This window comes from Theobroma umbraticum, unplaced genomic scaffold, assembly GCF_002168275.2.
Source record: "Theobroma umbraticum cultivar Fairchild unplaced genomic scaffold, ASM216827v3 scaffold_204.0, whole genome shotgun sequence".
Lineage (NCBI taxonomy): Eukaryota > Viridiplantae > Streptophyta > Magnoliopsida > Malvales > Malvaceae > Theobroma > Theobroma umbraticum.
In genome coordinates, this window is record NW_018397267.1 from 969,328 (window position 1) to 995,648 (window position 26,321).

A 26,321-nucleotide genomic window follows, 5' to 3' on the forward strand; every position below is an offset into this window, starting at 1 on the left:
GTTCACCATGTTGCAACTTGCAACCTGTTTTATCCTTTTCCTGGCCAAAGATATCTTCTGCAGCCTAGATTTGCGCAAAGCTTGAACTCCCCGAAGCAATCGAATTCGATTGGACAGGTTCCAACCAGGGAACCTTATCAGATGGGCGGTGCTGCAGCAGGTCACAGCTTTAGCTTCAACTAGTTTAATGTTATTAGTTGGAAACTGCTTTAACTAAGAACAAAAATGCAATGATAGACTCAGGAAGTCTCTGGCCACCACGTCTAGCACTTCAAAAGAAGAAAATAGATTAATTCAATCTTACATCAAGCACATACAGAATTCTGGAAAGTTTATAAGTATAAATACAGTATATCTTAACTTTAAAAAAATAATAATAATAACTCGTAATAAAATTATATTTTAGATCCAACTCATTTCAAGGATATCTACAGGAGAGATAGGGTAATTGTCGAAAATAAAGACATCCCCAGATTGAATAGAGAAAAATGTTACATCAAATATTACAAAAGAAGTTAAAACATGAAAACTGAATGCCTTATTAACTTTTTAAAGATATGTAATGACTCAATTCTGACGAATTCATTTTCACAAGAATTACATCAGTATCAGTTTCGCAACACATCCGGGCACAGGTCATGCACTATTAGATTTTACAAAACTGTACCAAGAGTTAAAAGAACTCACTCATCAAACACATATCAGTGACACTATATGGAAATGTACAGAACTAACACTAGCCAGGTGAAAGACTTCTTCACATTGCAAAACCGATTGGCAGTTGCTGGATTTAACCATTTGTTGTTAGTTTAAGAAGCTCAACAGCCTCTCTCAATCTTCTTTCTATGTTCTCTCTTAGAGCAACAGTGCCACGGGGATTCCTGCAAGAAAATAGGATGAGGGAACATCATTTGTGGGGGATCATAAATCACTCTACATTGCACTTTCTTTCAACAAAAAGTACCAATTTCTAAAGGAAACGAGCTTCCTTTAGCCAAAAGCTAACCTTTTTTCCATGTTTGCTTTCCTTGTCAGTTCTTCAACAAGATTGTGTAGTCTCTTCAAAAGAGCAGGAAACTTGTGTACAGCTTTCACACCTTTCTGATTTGAACATATTTTCTTCAAGATCTCGGAAGCAATAAAATATCCTTCGTCCTTGTTCCTGGAATAAGTTGATAAGAAAATATAACCAGGTCGGAAACAACATAAGAGGTACCATTATCTTGACTTGTAATAGAGTAGAAAATAGAAAACCTGTGCAACTCCCATAAGATAATCTCTATAGATCCAGGAGTGTCGATCAGCACTTCTGTCAAATGTGGATAGCGGGTAAGGTTTCGGAGTGTTGAGAGCGCATGCTTTAGAACCTCCTGATCAGGTATGCTTCGACTGACTGAGCCAATCTGCTTCAGTAGAATGCCAATTGCACCCGCAGCAACAAGTTCTTCACAGCATTTGAGAGAATGTGCTGTAGCCATATCTGCATTGAAGCTTCGTCGTCAGGAAGCAGATTCAATGGTTTATCTATTAAGGGAAACAATGTCATGTTTGCTCATCAAACTAGCCTTTTCTCAGTACTTGGGGTCCTTTACACAGATCATATTATGCTACCGTGCTCTATTCCATAGTACAATTAAGTTTATCCCAAAATAATTCAAGCTAAATTTTATTTGAATTCTCAAAACATGTTAGTTTGTTAAACTGCATAGCATGATAAACCATGAACTTAACATTTCCATCTGCCAGAACTTACATACGACACTTGACCATGATGTGGCAGAACACTGCATCGTTTAAGAAATTATGCATATAGGCTTAAGAGTCAGATAATTTAAGAACTTATCTTAAAATAAAGCAATCTGCCACTATTTCCAAGGAGTGAGAACAACAAGAAGTATGAGTTTTGTAGAATAAAGCGTAACTCACCCAAAGTCTCACAGATGTGAAGAATGCCGCTGATGCTTTTCATGCTCAGTAGTTCTGAAAGTGCTGACAAAAGCCTGTTAATAATACGTCTGCTATCATCCACATTCATAGCAGACTTTAGCATTCTCAAGCGCAAATCCATTAGCTGCCCTATTGATTCTTTCCGAGCGAGATAACCTTTCCAATATGACTGCCAAATTTATAAGGAAAAAGAAATTAGGATTGAGCAAGATATGCAAGTTGAATATTGAAAACATATATTAAGAACAAAAACTAGTAGAAGGATAAAGATTGGATCGGCAAGCAAATTTAACCAAATGTGGCATAGTTCCAATACTAAATCAAGTTAATATTAAGTGCAAGTGGATTTTAACCAGCAGAAAAATTGGAACCGTAGACATTTGCAAAAAGCATCATTAAAAGCAATTATATAAAGCATAGCTCAATATGGAGATATCTTACTTGTATTACAACAATATGTTTCCTCTCTCTATAAGCCTTTTGCCTAGCAATCCACCCCCGTACATGACTCTGAATAATGATTGCTGATTTTGTTCTTAATTTAAATAACAGAACACCTCTCCACCACCTTTGCAGTTTCAGAATTGAAGTAATCACTAATGTCAATTCGAAACTCTGGAAGAAGCCTTCTAACATCTTAATATTGCAACAGCCAGTAGTAGCTGCATGTAAGGAAGATGCTCCTGCAATTGCTCAAAACCATATAATTTTGTAAATTCTCGGATGGAACCACAAATGAAATATGCAAACAAGAACTTCAAAATTCAATAAGTGGAAGTTCAGGTGAAAACTAAGAAAGTACCTAAAAGCCTATTTCGAGTAATTTGCCCCCTGATAAACTGTTGGATCTTGATAGCAGCCTGTTTCTGAAAATGAAATGCCTTCTGACATTTTAGGCACCGTATTGCTCTTTGGATCTTTATTACAGCTGCCATTTGCAACACAAGCTCCTTCCTTACTAGCCAACCATGGAAATGCCTCTGGTTTATAAGAAGAACGATCAGTGATTTATGTATTGTTACAAGTAAACATCTTATAGAAAACAATGCTAAGGAATGCACTGGATATAAAGTTGAGGTGATTATTGATCTGGAATTTCTAATATCATATTAATTTGACCATCAGATCAAGGCAGCCAAGAAAATATAATGAATCATTACAGAAATAATCAGTAAAGAAAGAAACAACTTACTTGGATCACAACAATAAGATACCTATATCTCTGAACTTTTCTCTGAGCCATCCATCCCCGCACATGAGACTGAATGATGATTGCTGATCTGGCTGCAGTTTTATATTGGTGAAAAGAGCTCAAACATATTAGCCGTCGAATATTACTTTGAATTTTTATTGTTGTTTGCTTTTGCTTCAAAAAACTCCTTCTTAACTGCCAACCACGGAAATGACTCTGAATTTTGGTTGCAGCAAATGTCTGATTTTGAAGAGATCTATAGACAAAATCCTCCCAAGCAATCTGAAAGGCCCTCCAGCATTTCAGCCGTCGAAAATTACTTTGAATTTTTGTTATTGCTTGCTTCTGCTTCATAAAACTCCTTCTTAACCGCCAACCCCGGTAATTGCTCTGAATTTTAATTGCAGCACTATTTTTATTGTGTAGAGATCTGCAGACAAACTTCTTCCATGCAATCTGAATCCTGGTTGCTGCTTCTATTTCACTATTGCTTAGACCAATCTCTCGGCACATAAGAGAAGCATTCTCAATATGAGCAGGTCCAAGGATGTGTTGTGACCTTACCATCCAACCACGAACACATTTCTGAATGACAATGGCAGCCTTGACTAGGTCAGGAACAGACGCATCATGTCTTTGAGCTATCCAAATCCTTGCAGCTTGCTGTATGAGCAACACCGATCGTCTTAAATTGACAAAACTGTGTCTCTCAACAATAAACTCGACAAGTCTCTTGAGTTCTTCTGGCAAAGCAAAGATCAAACAATTAAAGTGAGGAACCAGTAATAGGGAAAAATGCATATAACCAAAATATGCAGTCAGAGCAAACACCAGATGGGACTTCCTGAACTCTGGAAAAACTGAATTTGTTGAGCTCTGAATATTTCTTCACTGTCAACCATGCACGTATAACAGTTTGCATTAAACAGATTGCTTTCATCATCTTCAGAAATTTGCGACGCTCTATCAATCGCCTGAAATGAGACTGTATGACAATTGCAGCATTTTCTGAACCATTATTCCAGAATTGCAAAGTTAGAAGAAGAATATTACTTTCCACAGAGATGCTATTCTTGGCGAATGCAATGAAAGACCATAGAGGTCAAAGATGCCATGTTAAGTTAAATTTGACCAAGCCATAAAATTAAGATAATCTTAGAAAAAATATGTAAATTGTCAACTAAAAAGTTTCCAAATCCAATGTGATCTAACCATGATGAGAGAATAATTTGAACTCGCAGAGCAGATTTCCCATGAAAACTTGCAATAAAACATGAATGTGGCAACAACCAATGAATATCAAAGTTAAAATTACTTAGGAAGAAACATCAACTGATTAATAGTGAGAAAATTTTAGATGAAAAGGTATCAGACTCCTAGTCAGTGTAAAAATTACATCAACCCATAGCAGAACAGGCAAAGGAAAAAAAAAACTATTAGCAAAAAAAACTAGAGAAGGAGCACAGAATAACCTCTTTGAATGTCAATGCTTGTCTTCCGAGCTGTGAAACAATATGAAGTAGAAGCAGCAGGTCTTTCAACACTTTTGTAGTTTCGTTCACTCATATCTCGCCACCAAGCCTGAATGGCCTTAAACTTTTTAGCAGCATCTGTATAAATATGTAAGAGAGAGTGAATAAAGCTTAGATTTTAGTGCTGAATTCTGAGGGCTTGAACATATAGTTAACTAGCAAATGCAACAACTTCACATGATAATTTCCTCAAACCAAAAGTAAATAAGCATACAAATATAACACACACTTGTAAACGCATGCAACACACACATGAGAAATTGAAAATGCTGAGTACATCACTAGCATTATGAGCCACGTTTTAGACAAAGAAAATTAAAGGATCAAACAAAACAATATTCTCGATTGATTAAAAAAAGCATGAAATACAAAAGGTAAATGGACCATTCAGCAATAAAATGGGCTTCATGATTAGCAAAAAGAAATCATAGAGAAAGTTTGGTGGAGTATTTTATCCTCTAAAGGGCTATAACACCAGCTGTTCTCACATCTTTTGAATTAGTTAGCATGTATTCCTTGCAGAAACCAATACTACAATGAAAGCAGTGGACCAGATGGGGTATACCAAGTATAATAAATTTATAGCTAAAATACACCCCTTTTGTCTGAACTACAGCCAATACCAGCTCATCTTCCAGTTTTTTGTCCTCGGAAGCTAGGCCTGATGAGAGTGATCCACTTACAGCCCAAGTTTCATGCATTTTTTCATGATGTGATTGTTTTCACTATTTCATGGGCAGTATTCAACCACATTTAGCTGCATAAGATAAAACACATCCATCTAACATATATAAATTTCTAAAAAGAGAAGTATTACTAAATAAAGAACCTTCAGTGGTATCTCTGTCTATTTCCTTCTTGTGCACAACAGCTTCAGAACTTGCCGACTGCCGTCGAGTTAATGAATGCCTCCTCTCCAAGTTTTGGCAATTGCAACCCAATAGTTTATGGAAATTCAACTGATCCTGGAAAAAATAGAAGAGTTCTTGAAGTGATTGCTTAACTATGGCACAATCAAATGTCCCCAAAGAGACTTCTGGGCTCAGGCATTACCACATTTTTCTTGACAATCAGCTGGGACAACAGGAAAACCAGCAAAACTACCACACTTTGATCACTGACTGCTCCGTTATGCTCAAGTAAGTCACTTATTTGCAGAACCTGTACAGCAACATAGGCAAATAGTAAGACATATAATCATATTGTAACTAATCAAATATAAGATATGTTAAAAGAGCAAACTTCATTGTCTAATTAATAGCATGCACAATCACCATCTAAATTACAAGTTATCTTTTAACACTCTTTTGCCTCAAAAAACCCATAAGAATTTAAAATCGTACCGGCATCTCTCAATTCTCACTTCTATAGCAGATATTGAAACATTAAGAAAACATAAATAAGCAATGTAAACGTTAATAGCACATAATCAATTAATAAGAATTAAACTAAGCATTACCTCAGGAAAGTTTCCCAATAATGCTGTCAGTTTCTGTGATAATACAAAATTGTGAACTGCATCTGTGTAATCGGTAGCAGACATTATTGATTCTTCACCTCTTGTTTCATGAGAATCCTGTTAAGACAGGACAATATGAGGTTAATAAGAATTAGAAGGGAAAAGAATGAAAATATTAGGACAGAAAAGAGAGCACACCACCTTGTTAGAACATGAACAAGAGAGTTCTCTGCGGAAATAATAATCAAGCAAGCACCATATGGCTTTTCCATTAACCAGTGAAGAAAAGCTGTCAATCTTAAGATCATACTTCTCACAAATTGCCTACAAACATTCATTTATATTCTTATTAAGGGCAGTGAAAAGCATGAAGATGCAAAATTAAAAGATTAAACATGTATAAAATGAAGAATCCCTAAACACAACTATCGATTAATAATTATATCAGATAAAATCATCTAAAAGGCAGAGAAGAAGAAAAACTGAAGTGGCTATGAAATAACAGACATACCTGGATCCAATTTAAAAGCATTGCCAAAAGAGTAGAATTGACTGCATTCAAGTTCTCCTATAATGAGAAGACAAAATTCAAATTGACTTGTGAACATTAGGAAACCTTAATAAACAACAGAAACAAACATAAGAAAGAGCTTAGCCAAGTTTTTCAAGTATTTAAGCATATAGCTGGTTGCCATAACTTCTTACATGCACTTCTTGATTCTGCTGGAATAGAAAAACTAAACAATTATCCAGACTTTTCTGCTTCCCACCTCGATCTCTCACCAGCCCACTTTTTTCACAAGAACTCAAGTAAAGTCTGAAGCATACCATATTAAAGCCACGTATTTTGGATATTTCATCAGCAATGATTGTTTTATCGATCAGAAGTGGCAGCTGCAAATTCAATGAAAACATAAGTGCACAGCTAAAAGAATTAACACATGCAAAAACTCTGTAAAACCAACTAGCATCTGAAAATTTTAGACAAAGAGGAGATTTGCACACCTGTAAATGAACAAACATATTCCAGAGCAAGGATAGAGTGAGTTCCTTATCTCCATCAGCAACATCATCTCCTGTAATCTTCATTCCATCTTCATCACATAGCATGACACCAGTCTGTCTTAAATATTGCAGGGCAACACCACAATTTGCCAAATTCTTTTTATGGGTGTCTGAAGGAACTATCATTTTCTGCACCACGCAACAAGCTGCTAAGTTAAAATTACATTCCATTTGCTGCTTAATATAAGAGATTGAACCTGAAGAGTTGAGTTTGGGGGTATAAGATAGAAATACCAACCATGAGGATAGATGGTTCATGTTGTAAAAGTTGAATAGCTCTACAGAGACGCACCCCATCTTGAAGATCCACAAATAAATCTGATACTTGGAAGTCAAACTCAACAAGGGCAGACTGCACTAAGCAAAAACTTTGGATGGTAAAAAGAACAGAAAAAGAACCTATGGAGATAATGTATAATTATCAGTATGAAATGCCTCAAAATCAAGCTGCAAGATTGTATATTAGTGTTAAAATGTACAACTCATGTATGCATAAGCACCCACAAGCACATAAGAACTTTACAGGGATTAAATTTAAACCACATACCTGCTGATGAGAAACTTTATACCCTACAATCACTAGATGTGCGAGAAGATTACCTTCCCCATGCATAACATCGGATGATAAGAAATCTAGTTTCATATCATAAAGGCAACATTAGTGCATACAAAGATAACACATGTAGCTGTAAATTAAGCAACAATAATATTGAAGTAAGAAGTTGCTATAGAATTACCATTAAGAACTTGACGACTTGATTTTATACCAGATGAAACTGTGAATAAAAGAGGAGAACCCCCGTCCACTCCATCAACACCATACTTGAGGGGAAGACTGGTCTGGGATTTGGCTTGATCGAGGATAAGAACAAGCAACAAAATTCTCTTCAATATAACATTTCCCAAATTCTCATAGTATCCCGGTCTGTACAAACCTTCAACCTTCTTGTTATATGCATACGCCTTCGCAAGTCCAGAATGTGAGAAAAATTGCTTGTCAATTACCATCTTCAAAAACGAAATATCTTGCTCGGAACTAATATCTTCCTCAGATGATAACAAGGACTCACCACCAAAAACAATGTACAACCCAATTCGGAGCCAAATTGGGTTGTAAGACATAAGAATTTTAGAAGCCTTTTGCTTCATTCCAACATCTGTAACTATAGGACAATGTGACTTCATTTTTAACCTCCCTTCATCTATATTCTGAAAATTGATTAAAAACAACAATAAACTCCAATGCTACCAATAACAAATTATAACCAATAAGACTAATTACAAATTTGTAGAAAAGAAGATATTTAAAACTAAACAATTAACTAGTTTATCCCACGGTGCATTTACAAAATAAGAAGTTATGTCACTAGTCAAAGTATCTGTCTTTTCTGCAGAGAACAACAGAGAAAACAAGAAAAAGATAATAAATTTAGAGAAGCAAACCTTGACGACTTGAGTCATGACGTTGAAAATCTCCTTGCAACTCCCCAAACTCAAATAAATCCGCATCCGCTGCTTCAAATCATCGAAACTACAAACTTCCTTCAACGAAAACCTCAAAGCCGAATACTTTGAACCAGAAATATCCGCAGCCACGTTCTCCGATTCCTCCCCTCTCCACCACAACTCTCTCATCCTTTTCGGGCTTCTCCAGGCACTGTCCACACGAACAACATTGTTATCCTCGCCGCTGATAGAGACATCACAGCCGCAAGACTTAGGATTTCGGTAAAGGAAATTGAGCCAAACGGTGAGGGACTTCGATAATGACTTGAGAGATTGTTCTTTTCTGGCTTGTTCCTTGCGAGCGGACTGACATTGCTCGAGCTCGAAGGCTTTGAGCTTCCGAGCAGCGGCGGAGGAGGCGGCGGTTCGAGAGCGGGAAGAGGACAGGGCAAGGGATGGTCGAGAGCGGGGGCGAAATGAGGAGGACGACCTCGGAGTTTGCTTTGAAGCAGTGAAGAACTGAGGGCACGGGGAGTGGAAATTCGAATTCTTTGAAGTGCGTTTGGGGGTTTTGAAATTTGAGATGTCTTTGAGAAGGAAAGAAGAAGAAGAAGAAGCTGACGAAGGAACAGGCTCTTCCTCCATTCCTTTTCTTCTTGCTCTTCTGCTATGCTTTGATCAGTCGCTTGCTGTGTGAATTTATGGCGGAGATTTGGGTACAAAGAGAAGAAATCGAGACGGGAGAGGGAAGGAGGTTTCTTGTTTTTGAATTTGAAAATGAGGAGCGAGAGCCGAAAAAGCGCCACTAACGTCATGATGAAGCCGGTGAGCTTGGGTCACAGGCACGTGTGAGGAGCCCGCTAAAAAGATTTCACACGTGTTTCCAAAGGCCAGAAGTGGTTGTGGAGCTCCGGATCCAATTCGGAAAAGCTATTGGAGGCCCATGTAAATGCCCGAAAACTCAACCACCATAATGGGCCGAAGATCACCCGACATTTTTATTTCCCCAAAAATACTAAAACCTCACTAGGGTGTCCACTAGAGAGTAAAGAGGAAAAATATTTGTAACGCATCTAATTATAAATTTTAAAATTTATATTTTATTGAACTCGGTTAATAATATTTTATGAAAATTCGAATTCACTTATAATATATCTTAATTATGCTTAAATGAATTCATATTGTTAGATATTCATTTACGATATTATGTATTATTGTTTAAAAATAAAAATTGTAAATTTAATATTTTTAAAAATTTTAATATGCAAAATGTCAATTTGACGTTTTAGATAAAAAAAAATTTCTTCTATACAGCTTGAAGCAGCTCATCGAAAATGCCACCCAACATGAATTGATCTTCAAGTAGAATGTCATATAGTATATGTTAAGACAAAATAGTATATAGAAAATGAGAAGAAAGAACCAAAAACTCACAAGAATACAGCTAATGATTTAGATGGAAAATGAAATGATTACTATCTAACAGTAAAAAGATATATCGAACATTTGATTTAATGATTGATTTGTAAAGACATTATTGATAAGTGATGTATTAACATGAACTTTTTCCTATAAATACAACAACTTTCTCTCCTCCCAGATCACCTTAATCATAAATTTCACAATCTTTTTCACCTTTTTTTCTTTGCCTTGTTCCTCTTTACCTTGCCCTGACAAGGAAAACATCCAAAAAGCTCCCACCTGGTTCCTTAGGGTTCCCCCTCTTAGGCCAAAGCCTTAGCTTTCTGCGAGCAATGCACACCAACACAGTAGAACAGTGGCTTCAAGAGAGAATAAGAAAATATGGTCCCAGTTATAAACTCAGCCTCTTTGGTACTCCTAACAGCTTTCCTACATGGGCAGGGTGCTGACAAATTCATCTTCACTGCTTGTGATGGCAATATACTTAAAAATCAGCAACCACCATCGGTTAGAAGGATCTGTGGGGAGAGACATATGACAGAGTTGGCTGGTGATGAGCACAAGCGTGTGAGGGGAGCAGTTGTATCTTTTCTGAAGCCTGAAATGTTAAAGCAATATGTAGGGAAGATGGATGAGAAGGTTAGGAGGCATCAAGAGACGCATTGGCATGGGATCAAAAGGTCATGGTAAGTTCAATATCATGGCAAAACACAAGCAGATCCTAAGCTGATATGTAAAAATTGTAAATAACCCAAATTCTATGCTGCATTATCTTGACAGATCCTTTTTCTTTCCTTCTCACAACTATATATGCAGGTAATGCCATTGATGAAGTCTCTCACTTTCAACATAATGAGCTCACTCATATTTGGTATAGAACATGGGGAAAGAAGAAATACCCTTGTAGAGCTTCTCCAACATATGATGAACGGCCTGGTGTCACTACCAATAAATCTTCCCTTCACAAGGTTCAACCGCAGCCTGAAAGCCAGCGCAAAGATCAGAACACTGTTCAAGGATCTTATCAATGAAAGGAGGGCAGCCTTGGAGAAACGCATTGCTGTTCCTAATAAAGATCTCATCACTTGCTTGCTTAGCATCGGAAATAATGACCCTTCAGTTCTGATGACCGATGAGGAAATCGTTGATAATGTAATGGGTGTAATTATAGCTGGACATGACACATCGTCCGTTCTCATTACCTTCTTGGTCAGGCATATAGCTAAAGATCAATCTGTCCATGAGAACATCACGAAAGGTAAGCAAACAATTCAGTTTCCATAATCAGGGAAAGAAAATTTACAGTCTACTTAGTGAACTTGAAATTGTAGAACAAGCGGAGATTGCCAAGACCAATACTTCAGCGCTTCTAACGTGGGATGACCTTGCCAGGATGAAATACTCCTGGAGAGTAGCAATGGAGACTTTAAGGATGAACCCTCCTCTGATGGGTTCTTTCAGGAAGTCATCAAAGACTTTGAAGGGTACATTATCCCCAAAGGATGGCAAGTATGTATCATCCTTCACCTCTTGGTTCCATTAACTAAACTGTTCTTTTGATTGTGACTTGGTATCTGATTCTGAAATTTTTCAGGTGATTTGGGCTGCATGCGTGACACACATGGATATGCGGGTTTTCCTTGATCCATATAAGTTTGATCCAACACGTTTCGAGAAACAAGCATCGACACCACCCTATTGCTTTGTTGCGTTCGGAGGAGGAGCCAGGATTTGTCCTGGAAACGAGCCTGCAAGGATTGAAACCCTGGTTACAGTTCATTACCTGGTGACCCGATTTAAATGGAAGCTTTGTTACCCAGACAATTCCTTCACCAGAAACCCATTCCCAGTTTTCAGTCATGGGATGCTGGTAGAAATTGAGCCCAAGAACCCTGTCAGGATCCATTACAACTCAAGCAAAGAGCTTGCCTAGTGTAAACTTTTCAATGGAAATTGCTAATAAGATTCTGGCATCTACTCGCAAATCAGTGAAACTTCTGCTAGCTACATGCATTGGATACTATTCACCATGAGCTATGCTCCCATCCTATTCCACAAACTAAACTCCATTAAAACTTGTGAGGATTACCCACCACGGAGACATTAGCACTTAGCAGATACACATGCAAATGGAACAAAACTATTAACAATTCTCACTTTCTTCATGAAAATTTTGTTAATAATTTGTTAAAATTTTTATTAAATCAAAATAAAAAATAAAAATTTAGCCATGAAAATGTGAGTAATATTGATTGGTTTGTCCGCCTCCTATCATTCATCATACTTGGATAAAATCAATTAAAGGCATTCTTGTTATTATCAAAAGAAATTAAAAAAAAAGCAAGATAATCACTAAATATACTTTTTTTTGGCCAAAACTAATTAGAAAATAAGTTTAATTTGACTCCTTTTAACATTTATTTAATGTTTACGAATATCAATAGATATGGTACTTATTATTTTTAGAAGCCTTAATCGAATACGATTAATTAATAAGTACTCAAATTTTATAAATATTTTATATAATTATTTTAAATATAATTCATTAAATATTTAAATTTTACCCTTAAACCTGATTATTAGATATCTTAATTTTTTTTAATCGGGTTAAATAAATACATATTATCAATTACATTTTCACACGACATCTATTACCATAAAGATTTATTATCTTTTCCCTTTTTTCCAAATGTTGTTGGATTACAAGAAAGTATTATAGTATCACCCAAATGGAATCCCATTGGTCCGTGTAAACCACGCGCGTTCTGATTCGCTTGGATTTGTCACTAAACGAAACCAAATTGTGCGTATTATATTTTCTGTGCTATTTCACACTTTCCTACATTTCTTCAAGGAAAACAAGAAAGCTCTTTGTTTCGATCTTCAAAACCTCCAAAACCCAGAAATTTAAATTGACAATTTTATCGAATTTGCCCTTCAAATATCTTGGATTAATTCTATTATTGTGGAAATCAGAAGGAGCATTTTGTTAAAAGAAAAAAAAATGGCTCAAGCTGTTGAAGAATGGTACAAGCAGATGCCCATCATCACCCGTTCTTATCTCACAGCTGCCGTGGTTACCACTATTGGTTGCTCTCTCGAAGTATGCATCTTTTTCCTTCGTTTTAAATTTTCGTTTCTTTTTCTGGTATGTTTAAATTGTTTTTCGGTGTTATTTTTCTCAATCTGGGCAATAGGATTGTGATTGTGTCTTCAATTTTCAATGAACAGTGCAATCTTTCTAAGTTTCTGTGCATATGGGTATGATTCTTTTAGGTTGATTTGAGTTCTGTTTGTCTCAATTTTGTAAATTTGGTGATTGCCATTGGATTTGCTATTATGGTTTTTCAGTTCATCTTTCATTTTGGGAATTTGGGCATACAAAGTTGACTTTGTTATTCACTTTTGAAAAAGATGGTTTTTTTTTTTTTTTTGTGTATGATAGGCAATTGGGTGTGATTTGTTATGCTCATATGATTTAGTTTTCTCTTTGCAGATAATATCACCTTATCATCTGTACTTGAACCCTAAGCTCGTGGTTAAGCAGTATCAGTTCTGGCGCCTCATTACTAACTTCCTGTACTTCCGCAAGATGGGTAAATTTCATGTGCTTTTATGTCTGAGTGTCTTCAAATCTCTGGACTGTTATGCCTTGGGAACGACGTTGTATAATATAATGTGCACCTTTAACACGGTATCCCTTGATAATGCCAGATTTGGATTTCATGTTTCACATGTTCTTTCTTGCTCGTTACTGCAAGCTTCTTGAAGAGAACTCTTTCAGGGGAAGGACTGCGGATTTTTTTTACATGCTCTTATTTGGAGCTTCTGTCTTGACTAGCATTGTTCTTATTGGAGGAATGATACCTTATCTCTCTGAGTCATTTGCCAAAATCATATTTCTAAGCAATTCATTGACATTCATGATGGTAAGTCTGTCTGCCTTTGTTTTCATGCAAAATGTTTTTTACTAATTAGTGTATGTTCTCTGGTAGTCATCTTATTTTACCACTCCTTGTAGGTATACGTGTGGAGCAAACAGAATCCTTTTATACATATGAGTTTTCTGGGTCTTTTTACCTTTACAGCAGCTTATTTGCCCTGGGTGAGTGCTTCAATTCATTCTATCCTTTTTTTATTGTTCTTCAAGTATGTATCTTCTATTTCAAAGCATTTACAGGTTTTGACGAAGAAAGAAAAAGTAGTTATGGTGGATTTTCCCACTGGGAGAAAGTTTTATTCTTCTTATTTACTTTTGTGGGTTTGATCCTAATTCTCCCTAGTTGTAGAGTGTAATGGCTTCTTTCCCTTGTCTGTCTTTCAGGTGCTTTTGGGATTCTCTGTCCTTGTTGGTGCTAGTGCTTGGGTGGATCTCCTGGTGCGTTTCCATTTCCAGAGCCCGCTTTAATGTTGAAATAGTGGGATAGTGTTATTTGTAAACATTTTCTGCATATCTCCAAAATCCATTAGTAGTATGTTCCCCCCTGAGTGGACAGAAGCTATATTAGTGTAATTAAGCTCTTTCGTAATCATCATCTATGCTCACTGCTGGAAAGGTCTTCTGTAAGGACTGAGTCGGTACTTGTAATGATGTGGTGGTCCTATAAACTGCCCCCTGTTCTAGTCTCACTTTGCTTAGATCCTCACTGCTGCCATGTTAAACTTTTACCTGTTTTCACTTATCATTGTTGCTCTTGTAGCTTTTCTTTGTCAAACTAACTATTTTGTCGATCCAGGGAATGATAGCCGGTCACGCGTACTATTTTCTTGAAGATGTATATCCACGAATGACTGGTCGCCGACCCCTAAGAACTCCATCCTTTATTAAAGCACTGTTTGCAGATGAGGCTGTAGTGGTAGCACGGCCAGCAAATGTGAGATTTGCTCCACCACCCGGGGAGGAATTTCACAGAGATTGATCTCCCCCTGCGAAAAACTAGACGAAGGGAGGGTATCTTTGGTTGAAGTGATCTCTGCTCAGACATAGCAAAGGCCTACAAAAGTGTGGCTGGCCCATTTCTTAAAAATGTTCAAGCTTACATTTTCGTTGCATTAGACGTTAGCTGTGTATATTTGATGTTGCTGCTGCTATACAGTTATTCGGATTTTGGGATGGAAGTTTTGTAATTTATACCTAGACCGAGTGGTTTTGGTTGGTATAGGATGCCCTTTTGTGCATTTGTTTTGACCAAAATTTTAGCAACATATATAGTCACGAAAGTGATGTTTTCCCCTTTTCCCCTGGAGTCAGAACTCTCATCTTGTTGCTCCAGGCCTTGAAATTTGTTTAGTTTCATGGTGCATGGCCTTCTTATGCGTGGACAATCCTCAGCAAAGGTGAGCAGATGTGTGGAAACTCACTCTACTGCTGTAACTCTGAGCAATGTCAAAAACTCGCCTCCCATGCCTTGTGTAACGGTTTAGGAGAGGAGTGAAATTTATATTGACAGTGTATTAAAATGAAGTTTGGATATTTAACTGTTCATATGATTTTCCACCTACGAGACATTTTGTTGCAAGATAAAATCATAAAATTTAATGAATTAAAATAAACAATACTCTCGTGACACATTGCTCGTGTTTTTTCCATGAAGTATTTTATAGACTAAATGCCTTACGATGCAGCTAGAAGACACAAAAACATAATGGCAGCCAATTGGAGAGGAAAAAAAAATTAAACTAATATCATTTCGACCAAGTCTTTATAACAAACCAAAAAGTTCAATCTCTAAGCACAAACAGACGCAACAACTACTACATTGATGATTGAACCTACAAGAAAAAAATTTTCTTCCAGTCGTCGACAAATAATGCAAAAAGAGAGTAAATTAACCAACTCTTTGATCACATAACCCTTGAAGAAATCAATTCAATCATCTCCCTTAACAAAGCTGCAAATATCTATGTAATATACATGTAAAAGATTTTGCCGGCACCATGAGCCATTCCAGTTCTATTTCTGGTTTGTTCTCTGGCTCTGCTTCTTACTCAATGCTGACAGTAACTAACCCTCTGAACCATGCCAAAACCATTTTTCTAGGAGAAAAATTAATCCTACGAACAAAGAAGCATTCTGGCTAACGGATGGGGTGATATTGGGCAGATATTCTCTTCGGAGGCAACTTACGCAGGATGTACAAGACTAGAGCTGATGGTAGGATCTCAACCACCTGTAATTTGATCAATGGAAATTACATACTTAGGAAAATAAATGTTAGAAATAGGAGGAAACAAATAGAAAGAATTGGTAGAATACCATGTAATAGATCAGGTTTAAAACTGGATGGTCCAAAACATCAAGTGATGCATCTGAATCAAAAGCAGATAAAACCACCTGCACATAGGGAAATGAGAGCCAAATTGTTTGGGTCAAATATTAGCATCAAACATTGTTGATAACCCATTTTATGAGAGCCAGAAATTACTCATAACATTCTACTTCATCACCAATTTCTATTGATAAGACCATCTAAGAAGGAAACCTAGGAAGAGAGAACTCAGGTGAAGCATACCCGCTTGCCTCCCTCTCCAACCCTCTCCATGGGAAAATGCTAACTTTGTACTTATATTCAGCTATTCACATATTATTAGGAGTATTTAGCCAGAGGCAAACTACCTGCTCCTGTGCACCTCTTCCAGTCACTTTTAGCCAAAATGTCCAGAAAAGGACAAACTCCATGAAAGGTTCAAGCTTCCTTATGATTCAAAGGAAGGGAAAAAAGAGAACCAAACTAATTATGGGATTTTACTAAAAAAAAACTAGATAAACTTAAATCTCCCACAGGTTATCTCACATGTGAAGGATGTAGCATGTCTAAATTCATGCATACTTAAGTGTTCAGATTATTAATTTGCCTCAGGATATAAAAATCAAATAGATTGTCATCTGTTGAGAACAGAGAGACACCGCTGTATAAGTTATATACAAGTGACATACTGAATGATTAACCTACCACAGAGTTTGGTCCAAAATGAAAAACTTACCACAAAGCACCTAATAAGAAAGCAGGTGAAACAAATGGCTGTAACAGATCCAACCTACAAAAAAAGAAGACATCAAGTCAACAATACTAATGCCGAGAAAGTTCTACAACAAACTGAGCCTTTTACCAGCTGCATACAATCGGCTATATGGTGTTGCTGTACTCTATTCAAGAACATATTTCAATAAATTCATGAACAGGCCCAAATTTGTTTAAAGTAATTTCCCCAGACTTATGCCAAGTTAAAAACCAAGCAATTAGCACATAGAAAAGCACATTAAACTTCTGCTATGTGGAATTATAGAATAAATAAATTCTTATTTACTACGTGAATTATATGGGAAGGAAAATACCTCATGAAGCTTCTTCCTTCTTCCTTTTGATTCAATAGGGAAACGTCTTAGCATGAAAAACAGTCTGGAAGCATTGCCCATGAAATTCCATGGAGAAAATGCATAAACAAGAATAGTAACGAGTAGAGTGAGCAGCGGTAGGGCATCTTTAAAAATTCAAAACTCTAAACACAATAGCCATAAATATTGTGTTAATAAACAACAATTACCTTCCTCCATACAACAAGAATCCTAATGCAGCTATAAATGACACCACTGGAGAAAACAATAAAGAAAATAAGTGGCACAATTAAAACAAAAGAAATAAACCTTAACCTGCATAAAGCTTCTATTGAGAAAAAGACTAATTAATATGCAGAGATAAACCTTGTGAAACTTGTTTTGATGATTCACTGTTACAATTACCTGCAATAAAGATTTTTCCAATGAATTCCACCACACTGTTGTCATCTATCCAGAGGTATACCCAAATGCAGACCTGATGTCAAAACTTCATTTTGGTAAACTTCACTTACACATATCATAAGGTTTCTATGGAAGCTCGAGGATGTATTAGAGCTAGTTTTGGCAGGAAACTTTGAGATAAAAACTTCAGAGCGTAATAAATAAACAGATACAATAATTTCCTTCAGAGATTAACCAGGTGTTAATGATGGGAATAAGCAACGTAAACAGTACAAGAGTAACCAAGTTGGAGCGCACCTGTATAAAGTAAATAACACCATTGATTGACATATAAAAAATTCTGAGCTTATCCGTTGGTAAGCTTCTTGCCTGCTCATAAGTAAGGTAAAATGTCATACTTCCTCACAGAAGTACAAGAAAGAACCAAGCACACAAGTTTGTAACTGAAGTCAATTGACCCAAGACAAGCCAAATTTGACACATCATTTCACAAAAAAAAACTAAGAAAAGTCACTTGCCTGATGATAAATCTCTGCCCAAAACAGGACAAGTAATGTGTACGTGGAGAAAAACAGAAGACCCGGAAGATCCAACAGTACAAGTGTGAGTACCTAGGTCAATAAGTAATGGTTCATGTCAATATAAAAGCCTTGTGTCAATTAGATCATAACACTTGTTAGTTGTGTACTCTATTTTTCTCTGAAAGTAGCATTCTCCTTCAATTCCCTTGTATTACCCAAAAGCCTTAATTTGTCTGAGAAACTTAAACAATAGGGACCTAGATGAGACAAATTTGCTTGGCAAGCCTAAATATAAAATGTAATCTTATTGAATTCGAAACCCAACACAAGTTTTGTGTCAGACAATAAGAACTTTAGTATATGAACCAAAATCTCTTGATTCCATAGCAAACTAACCTTGGGATGCAATACAAATACTTGTTTGTGAAATCCAAACACAATTGCACGCACTGCAACAACAAGAAAACTCACAATCAAGTAATCAAACTTATGTCCTAAATCGTAATAACATCATAAACAAAAAATACACTCCAAATGTTTGGAGGACTTTGAACATCACCTCCATTAACAATGAAGTTCATAAGATGGAAAACCTTCTGTGTAGTCCAACCATATTCAGGCACTCTCAATTCAATCCTTATTAATTGTATCTGCACATTACAAACACCAACTATTACCTACAAACTAATCTAAGATCCTAACACCGTAAAGAAATTTGCCGATGAATAATGAAAGTTGCAGTGAAATTAACATCTAATAAGCTTTAATTTCACATCAAATACTTACTCAAATCATTTAAATAAAAGAAATAAATGTATTAACTGAGGGAAAATAAATATGACAATTATCACAATGTCACTATCTAAACGAACTGAATCATTTGACTCCTAAAAGGTTGAAAACTATTAAAATGAAAAAATGCAAAAAACAATCAACTCTGGAAACAAATCCTCTACTCAGCACTGATCCAAAAAGAAAATCGAACAGTGAATCAAATTAAAAAACAAAAAAGGCACATAAACTTGAAAAATCACAAGACGAAAGAGAGGAGATGACCAGAGCAACGGAGGACACTAGGGCATAAGCGGCGCAGAGAGCGTAGAAGATGCCATCCTGCCACTGAGTCGACTCATTGATCTCGTCCCACCAATCGGACACCAGAGCTGGAAGCTCCATAGGCGCTAAGCTCAGTGGTATGCTCCTCATTCTAACCATTCCTCTTATTTTTCCCGAGCTTTCCCGGGAAAGTCAAAATCCCTCACAGCCAAACAGAGAAGGCAAAAAAAAAACCCCCAAAAAATAAAGGGCAGAAAGAGAAAAGAAAACTGAGAAGCCGAGAAACGAAAGGAGACAACTGTGAGAGAGACGAAGAGAGAGAAAACAATTGAAGGGATTTTTTTAAAGTTTAGATTATTTTAAGTCTACCGGTCAGTCCAAAGAGCTGGAGCTGATAACTAATTTCCATTGATGAAGTTGTGAGGCTTTCTCCTTCCCCTTTTGGTCGCTCTCTTCACCCGGGTCTCACCTAAGCTTCTACGAGTTCATCTACGAACGTGATGGTGGTTGCTATTTGCCATTTTGCCCCCATTTTTTTTTTAATTTTTTAAAGTAAATTTTATTTAAAACCTTCTCGATTTACTTTTTTCCTATAAATATCGTTTCTCTCGATTAATTTTTAATTAAAAAATATTCACATTATATTTATTAAAAAAAATCATAAAATGTCATGAAAATAAGTAAAATTTACCATTTTTTTAATAATCTTCTATTTCTCAGTTTTATTTTCCCATGTGCATAAATTTAAAAAAAAATTATATTATAAAAAAATCTCAATCATTAAATAATAATATCAACATGTTATGAACAAAATAAGATATTATTTTATGAAACAATATCAATATCATTTTAATTATGATTATACTTTATATGCTTATCTATTGATAAGTAGAATTTAGACAATCCTTATCATTTTTCATGACGTTATCAAAGAAAATCATTTATAAATCATTTTTATTAAAATAAAATAATAAAAATATGCATACTTTCTTTGTTTTCTTTATTTATTTATCGTACATATAATCTAATTATAACGCGACAGAAGTGTGTTACGTTGTGTAATTTTTAAAACGGGGGGGTGGGGATTAAGTGAGTTAGAGGATCACGTGTCGCAGATGAAGATATGCTCTAATGAGATTCCGACGGGGGTCCCACAATGATGGGACGCGGTCAGGGAGGGAGTACTAATTTAACAGCATGCTGACGCGAAGTTTCTTGGTGCCCCTGGCCCAAGGGCCCATGGCCGGCTTTGGCGGTGGTTCTTTTTGATTTTTCCTCTTCCCTAATTTTTTATATCAATTGTTTAATTATTTAGGGCCCCCATTTTCAATTCAAATTATTAATGCAAACAAAGCTACATTATGATTGCTTAAATATTGTCTCATATGACTCAATAATTATAAACTCAAACTTTTTATTTTTTAATGATTTTTGCCTATTAATTATTATTTCCTTCATCTTATAAATAATATCTAAATTTAATTTTTTTCACAAACTAATTTTTTTAATTTTAACTTTTAATATTTTAAAGATTTTATTAAACTAAATTTTTATGAAAATGAATTGAATATTGCTCCATTCAAAGTTTTCAAAGAGTACTTTTTTTATATCTTAATTAATAACATATTTTCAAAAATTAAACATTAAACAGTTGGTGTAAGCTCCTCTAATTTTATTACTAGGATTAATTTAAAGTCAAATACTTAAAAAAAAAAAACAAGGCACTTCAATCTCACATCAAACAAATAAAAAAAATCTTGAAAAGCTTATAAATGTAAACACTATACTCTCACTTGGATTAATTTTTTTAAAAAAGGGAATTACTTGTAATATAGTGATTTTAAAATGAATTCAATTTAAACTCGATTCACATTAAGAATCTCTAAAAAAGAAATAGATAGGATGGTTAGTAACGACGAGAATGCTTTACAATCGAGTAGGATAAAATATCACGTCAAACACTTTAAAAAAAAATAAAATATACACATTAACATTGTAAATCTATCAACTTAAACTTCTAAAGAAATAATAACGGCCTTGTGACATTACCAACGACACATTCTAATTGTGTCATTTTTATGCAATCCAAGGACCAAAGAGTAGACATTCCAAATTTTTCCATAGTTGTTCTATTAACGGTTTTTTCCTTCTTCTTTCCCTCCCAGCCCCTTCTTGCCTCTTCTTTCTTGATAGAATCATGTTGCTTCTAGTTTCATTTAGTCTAACAGTGCTTAAAGTTAAATAATAGACGTAAACTCTTACAATTTGCCAAATTGGTTCCTTGCCCGCAACCATTGCTTACATGGGTTTACGTCTAAACGGGACTAGTTTGCTACAATTAAGTAAAGCATTATCTTGTCTTCCAAAGTCACATCAAATATGATATGAATAAAAATAGTGTAAGAATGTTTTTTAATTTGAAATATTAAGTAACGTTTTGAACTAGAGAAGAGAAAGTATATTTTTTGTAATACGTTTAATTATATTATATTGTAGTATATATTTTATAATAAATCACTGTAATGTAACATTACAATGCAATCATATAAACGAAAAATGTAACGTGATTGCAATCCAAAATTAATGTAATCACATTATATAGTACTATGTAATATTATTAGAAACATTTTTATCATTTAAATTTATTATTTTATTAAACATAATTTGTAATGTTATAATTAAAACAAAAATATTAAAATTAAATACATAATATAAGAATTAGAAATTAAAATAAAATATAAGAAATTGCAATTTATATAATATAAGTGAAAGAAATTAAGATAAAAGATATAATATAAAAATTATATTAAAGAAATGAAAATAAAATATATAAAACTATAATAAGAATTGAAAATAAAATATATTTAAGAGATGATACTATATAAAAATTAACAATAAAAAATATAAGTATATTAAACTTACATTTTAATAAATAAGATCAATTTTAAAAATTAACATTACATTCCTAATAAAGTACTTGTAAACCAAACACTGTAATGTTATATTCCCTGTATTTGAATCATTATTCTGCTTATATATCAAATATTGTAATGTTATTTTCCTTGTAATCACATTACTTATAATCATATTATATTATTAAGTACTAAATGTTACCTTAATGTTGTTAAACTCTAAAACGATTAAATTATTTCTAATAATAAATATTTTGTCGTGTAGTGTTATGGATAGTTCAATATTATGTTATTAGATTTATGAATGTAAAAAAATTATTTTATCGATGCTATGTTTCTGGAAAAATTTTATAAAAGAGGAACTTTGTGTCTATAAGTATGAGTTGTATATCTTATTAAGTTAATTTTTTTAAAAAAATAATTTCGTGACAAAGTGATATTAAAATTAATTTAGATTCAATTTTGACTCCTTTACAAGCATTTAAATGAATGAGAATAGCTAAGGTGACCTAACTCGTAATGACGACATCATGGATTCAGGTAGATAATATAGCATAATATATAAAAAAGTCCTTAAACTATTAAAAAAAGTTTAAATAAGTTCTTATACTTTTATTGTGTTCAACAAAATTCTTATAATTTTATTTTGAGTCACATAAATCTTTATATTTTTTTGTTTTGTGTCAAATAAATCTTTATAGCATTAATGATTAGCTCAGTCAAAATGTCATTTGTTATTTTATGTAGCATGACGCTGATATGGTATATTAAAATATCATAATTGATAATGATGTGGCATACTAACATATCATAATTGATAATGACATGACATTCTATTTTGGCATAATAATATGATTATGTGTCATTTTTCACTCTCTACATCAATTTTTTGTTAGTGCCATGTGAATATAAAATGATAAGTGACATTTTTACTAATGATAATTAGTCAATTATTAGTTATAAGAGCTTATTTGACTGAAAATAAAAATATGAGAGCTTGATTAAACGTAATAAAAATAAAAACTTATTTGAATATTCTTAAATAGTTTAGAGGCTTATTTGAATATTATGCCTAATAATATTATAAAATTAGATAAAATATTTAGACATCTTTAAGTTTTGATGAAAATTACATAGAGGTCAATTAGTTTTCAAAGTAGACATTTTGCTCCAAAAAATATTTTTGCTAGACACATAAGTCCTGTCATTAATCAACTATCAATATTTTTGTTAATTTGATGATATGGTAATATTTTAAAGATAATTTTATCTTTTATTAATTTAAAAATTACTATTAAATAAATTATAATTTTTATTTTTTTCAAAATTTTTTTTTGACCATTTGTGATCAATGGTCGGGCTATCAGATTGGAGCTCCAATACTCCTGCGGGGATCCCAATCGAGGCTTCCAAGGGAGCACTAGATTTGGTGCTCCCTTGAAAGCTTCGGTGTTCTTTTAGGGAGCTCGATTTAGGGCTCCCCAAGGGAGCACCAGATCTAATGCTCCCTTGGGAGCCCTAATGCTCCCTAAGGGAGTGCAAGGTATGGTCGATCGATGTAAGGAGAGGTTGTTGGTCAACCTGCTTGAGAGAAAAAAAAATATAAATGATATTTTAGATATTTCATATTTAACATTAATATCATTTAAATGTTTGGGGTAGAATACCTACTTTAAAAATTAATAAAATTTTGTATAATTTTTATTAAAATTTAAAACTATTTTAATAGTTTTTTTTATAAAATTTCACATCCAGTAGGTAAAAAAGATTGTGGGCCTTTATACACAAGAAGTAACGCTTTTCAAATGTCAATGTCAAAACCACAAGGAGTAACAGCCCATCAAGTTTATTTTTGATTATGTATTTATAGAATGACAAACACTTATTCAATCGGATCCGTGGCGCAATGGTAGCGCGTCTGACTCCAGATCAGAAGGTTGCGTGTTCGATTCACGTCGGGTTCAAATCCCTATTCGGTCCGGGTCCCCGCCTTTTTCTTTTTCTTCCCGCCGCACTCTTCTCACTGATCTCAAACTTGGAAACCCCAAAACCCTAGCTACGTCCGAATCACCTCCAAAAAAATGGCTTCACTCTCTCGCATCCGTGCATCAACAACTGCCGCGACTTTCCGCCTCCGTCACTTCTCGATCCTCGCCCCGGACTCCTCCCACCCCTCTCAACTCCCACCAAAAAACACGCGCTGCACTCTCCCTCCTTAAATCCGAGCAAAACCCCGACCGTATCCTCGAAATTTGCCGCGCCGCCTCCCTCACTCCAGCCGCGCACCTCGACCGAATCACTTTCTCTGTAGCAATCTCCAAACTCTCTGAAGGCAAGCATTTCCAATCCATCGACACTTTCCTCCACGAGCTCCGTTCCCGCCCTGACTTACAAAACGAGCGTTTCGCTTCCCATTCTTTAATCCTCTACGGTCAAGCCAAGATGCTTAACCACGCCTTAACGGCCTTTGACGAGTTTTATAATGAAGGGTTATGCCGTTCGGCGAAATCCTTAAACGCTTTGCTTGTGGCGGGGATTATATCGAAGGATTATGAAGCAGTGAAGAGGATTTTCCTGGAATTTCCTAAAAGGTATGGGATCGAACCCGATTTAGAATGTTATAATTCTGCGATTAAAGCTATGTGTGAATCTGGGTTTTCGAGTTCAGCTTATTCCATTTTGGTTGATATGAAAAGTAAAGGGGTTCTACCAAATGCGACGACTTTTGGGACTTTGTTAGCGGGGTTTTATAGGGAGGAGAAGTATGAGGATGTCGGGAAAGTGTTAAATTTGATGAAGGAAGATGGGGTTCCTGTTGGGGTTAGTACTTATAATACAAGGATTCGAAGCTTGTGTATGTTGAAGAAGTCTACTGAGGCAAAGGCTTTACTTGATGGGATGCTGTCAAGAGGGATGAAACCGAATACGGTCACGTATAACAATTTGATTCATGGGTTTTGTAAGGAAGGGAATTTGGAGGAAGCTAAGAGATTGTTTAAGAGTATGAGGAATTCGGGTTTGGAGCCGGATAGTCAATGCTATTTTACTTTGGTGCATTTCTTGTGCCAAGGTGGGGATTTTGAGGCTGCTTTGAGTATTTGTACGGAGAGTATGGAGAAAAATTGGGTTCCAAGTTTTTCATCTATGAAATCGCTTGTGAATGGACTTGCTAGTATGTCTAAGGTTGAGGAGGCAAAGGAACTTATCCAGAAGGTTAAGGAGAAGTTCTCAAAAAATGCAGATTTATGGGATGAAGTTGAAAAGAGTTTGACCCAATAGAGAAGCTAACTAGGGTGTCCTAGAGTTTGTTATTTAAGAGCTTGAGCATGAATTATTAAAGCCAGTCAGGCCAGTTTTGTATGGAAATGAAACTGAATAGGGCATTTTCTCATGAACAGGATGGATCCGATTTCATTTTGTTTCTTGAATTGGTGTAGGATATGGAACTTTTATGTCATTCATTAGCTATTCCATGTATGCGAGTGTGTGTGGAATTAGTACTCGCATATTTCAGAAGTCAAGTAATAACTTTTACATGCACTTGCTGATAATGCATGGCTCAAGGAAAGTTGTGGTGCATACTGATACTTTTTCTTGGATCAGCTTTAAGATTTTTTCTTCAAAACTCAAAAGTTTCCCCTGATTTAATTGAGAGAATAATAATGGCCTAGTGCCCTCATCTGTTTCAGCTCAAAGGTATTAGATGAATTCCTAATTCCCTTCCCCTTTGAGTATATATTTCATATTAGGATTTACCATGAATCTGTTACTTTGTTGCTTGAACCTATGTTGATTTGAATGCCTGCAGCTGTAGCTCTTAGGATAGAAGCCTGTTGAACCAATTGGTGGTTGTCTGTTTTTTTATGGATATACTTCATACTGTTAATTATCATGAAATTATAACTTACAATCATGTTTTTGATCTAAATCACAAGTAAATACCGTAAACTAATTGATAATTTAATACTTGGTAAAATTTCAAGGCTATGGATGGTGCACACTTTAGTTGGCCACTATAGAGGGTATTA

At 35.1% G+C, this 26,321-nt stretch overlaps 5 protein-coding genes and 1 non-coding gene across 7 annotated transcripts; 4 read left to right on the forward strand and 2 right to left on the reverse strand.

Annotated features, from left to right (window-relative positions):
* Nucleotides 1–448: 448 nt before the first annotated feature.
* On the reverse strand, nt 449–9,403 carry LOC110423823 (binding / calmodulin binding protein). Of its 2 annotated transcripts, none has more exons than XM_021438220.1 (20): nt 8,639–9,403; nt 7,933–8,404; nt 7,743–7,828; nt 7,434–7,547; nt 7,136–7,324; nt 6,959–7,024; nt 6,642–6,698; nt 6,332–6,454; nt 6,131–6,247; nt 5,725–5,832; nt 5,501–5,636; nt 4,612–4,749; nt 3,971–4,147; nt 3,140–3,882; nt 2,750–2,927; nt 2,389–2,630; nt 1,927–2,116; nt 1,255–1,480; nt 1,007–1,162; nt 449–881 (listed from the first exon to the last, which is right to left on the reverse strand). In XM_021438220.1, the coding sequence occupies exons 1-20, from the start codon at nt 9,284–9,286 to the stop codon at nt 791–793; spliced, it is 4,257 nt and encodes a 1,418-aa protein (XP_021293895.1). In that variant the 5' UTR covers nt 9,287–9,403; the 3' UTR covers nt 449–790. The 2 variants fall into 2 exon arrangements, with proteins under 2 accessions (XP_021293895.1, XP_021293892.1); XM_021438217.1 differs by having other exon boundaries at nt 5,489–5,636; nt 6,836–7,024.
* Nucleotides 9,404–10,287: 884 nt separating this feature from the next.
* Nucleotides 10,288–11,996, forward strand: LOC110424294 (beta-amyrin 28-monooxygenase-like; the record flags this gene model as incomplete). The annotated part of the gene is given in 6 exon segments (XM_089784875.1): nt 10,288–10,482; nt 10,484–10,736; nt 10,866–11,321; nt 11,395–11,526; nt 11,529–11,572; nt 11,658–11,996. Coding segments are annotated over 6 exon segments (1,419 nt in total), but the record flags the coding sequence as incomplete, so codon positions are not given.
* Nucleotides 11,997–12,892: 896 nt separating this feature from the next.
* DER2.1 (DERLIN-2.1) lies at nt 12,893–15,300 on the forward strand. Its single transcript, XM_021438630.2, has 6 exons — nt 12,893–13,166; nt 13,560–13,659; nt 13,778–13,992; nt 14,085–14,168; nt 14,388–14,441; nt 14,800–15,300. Exons 1-6 carry the CDS (start codon nt 13,068–13,070, stop codon nt 14,980–14,982), a joined length of 735 nt encoding a protein of 244 aa, XP_021294305.1. The 5' UTR covers nt 12,893–13,067; the 3' UTR covers nt 14,983–15,300.
* Nucleotides 15,301–15,719: 419 nt separating this feature from the next.
* On the reverse strand, nt 15,720–19,878 carry TOM1 (tobamovirus multiplication 1). The gene is made up of 11 exons (XM_021439153.2): nt 19,382–19,878; nt 18,885–18,975; nt 18,722–18,774; nt 18,323–18,415; nt 18,102–18,173; nt 17,805–17,877; nt 17,609–17,654; nt 17,400–17,463; nt 17,048–17,101; nt 16,320–16,397; nt 15,720–16,233 (listed from the first exon to the last, which is right to left on the reverse strand). The coding sequence occupies exons 1-11, from the start codon at nt 19,538–19,540 to the stop codon at nt 16,141–16,143; spliced, it is 876 nt and encodes a 291-aa protein (XP_021294828.1). The 5' UTR covers nt 19,541–19,878; the 3' UTR covers nt 15,720–16,140.
* Nucleotides 19,879–24,185: 4,307 nt separating this feature from the next.
* On the forward strand, nt 24,186–24,257 carry TRNAW-CCA (transfer RNA tryptophan (anticodon CCA)). Its single transcript has one exon. It is a non-coding gene; the product is annotated as a tRNA-Trp (tRNA).
* Nucleotides 24,258–24,446: 189 nt separating this feature from the next.
* Nucleotides 24,447–26,179, forward strand: PPR336 (pentatricopeptide repeat 336). The gene has a single exon (XM_021438249.2). It carries the CDS (start codon nt 24,736–24,738, stop codon nt 25,570–25,572), a length of 837 nt encoding a protein of 278 aa, XP_021293924.2. The 5' UTR covers nt 24,447–24,735; the 3' UTR covers nt 25,573–26,179.
* The last annotated feature ends 142 nt before the right edge of the window (nt 26,180–26,321 follow it).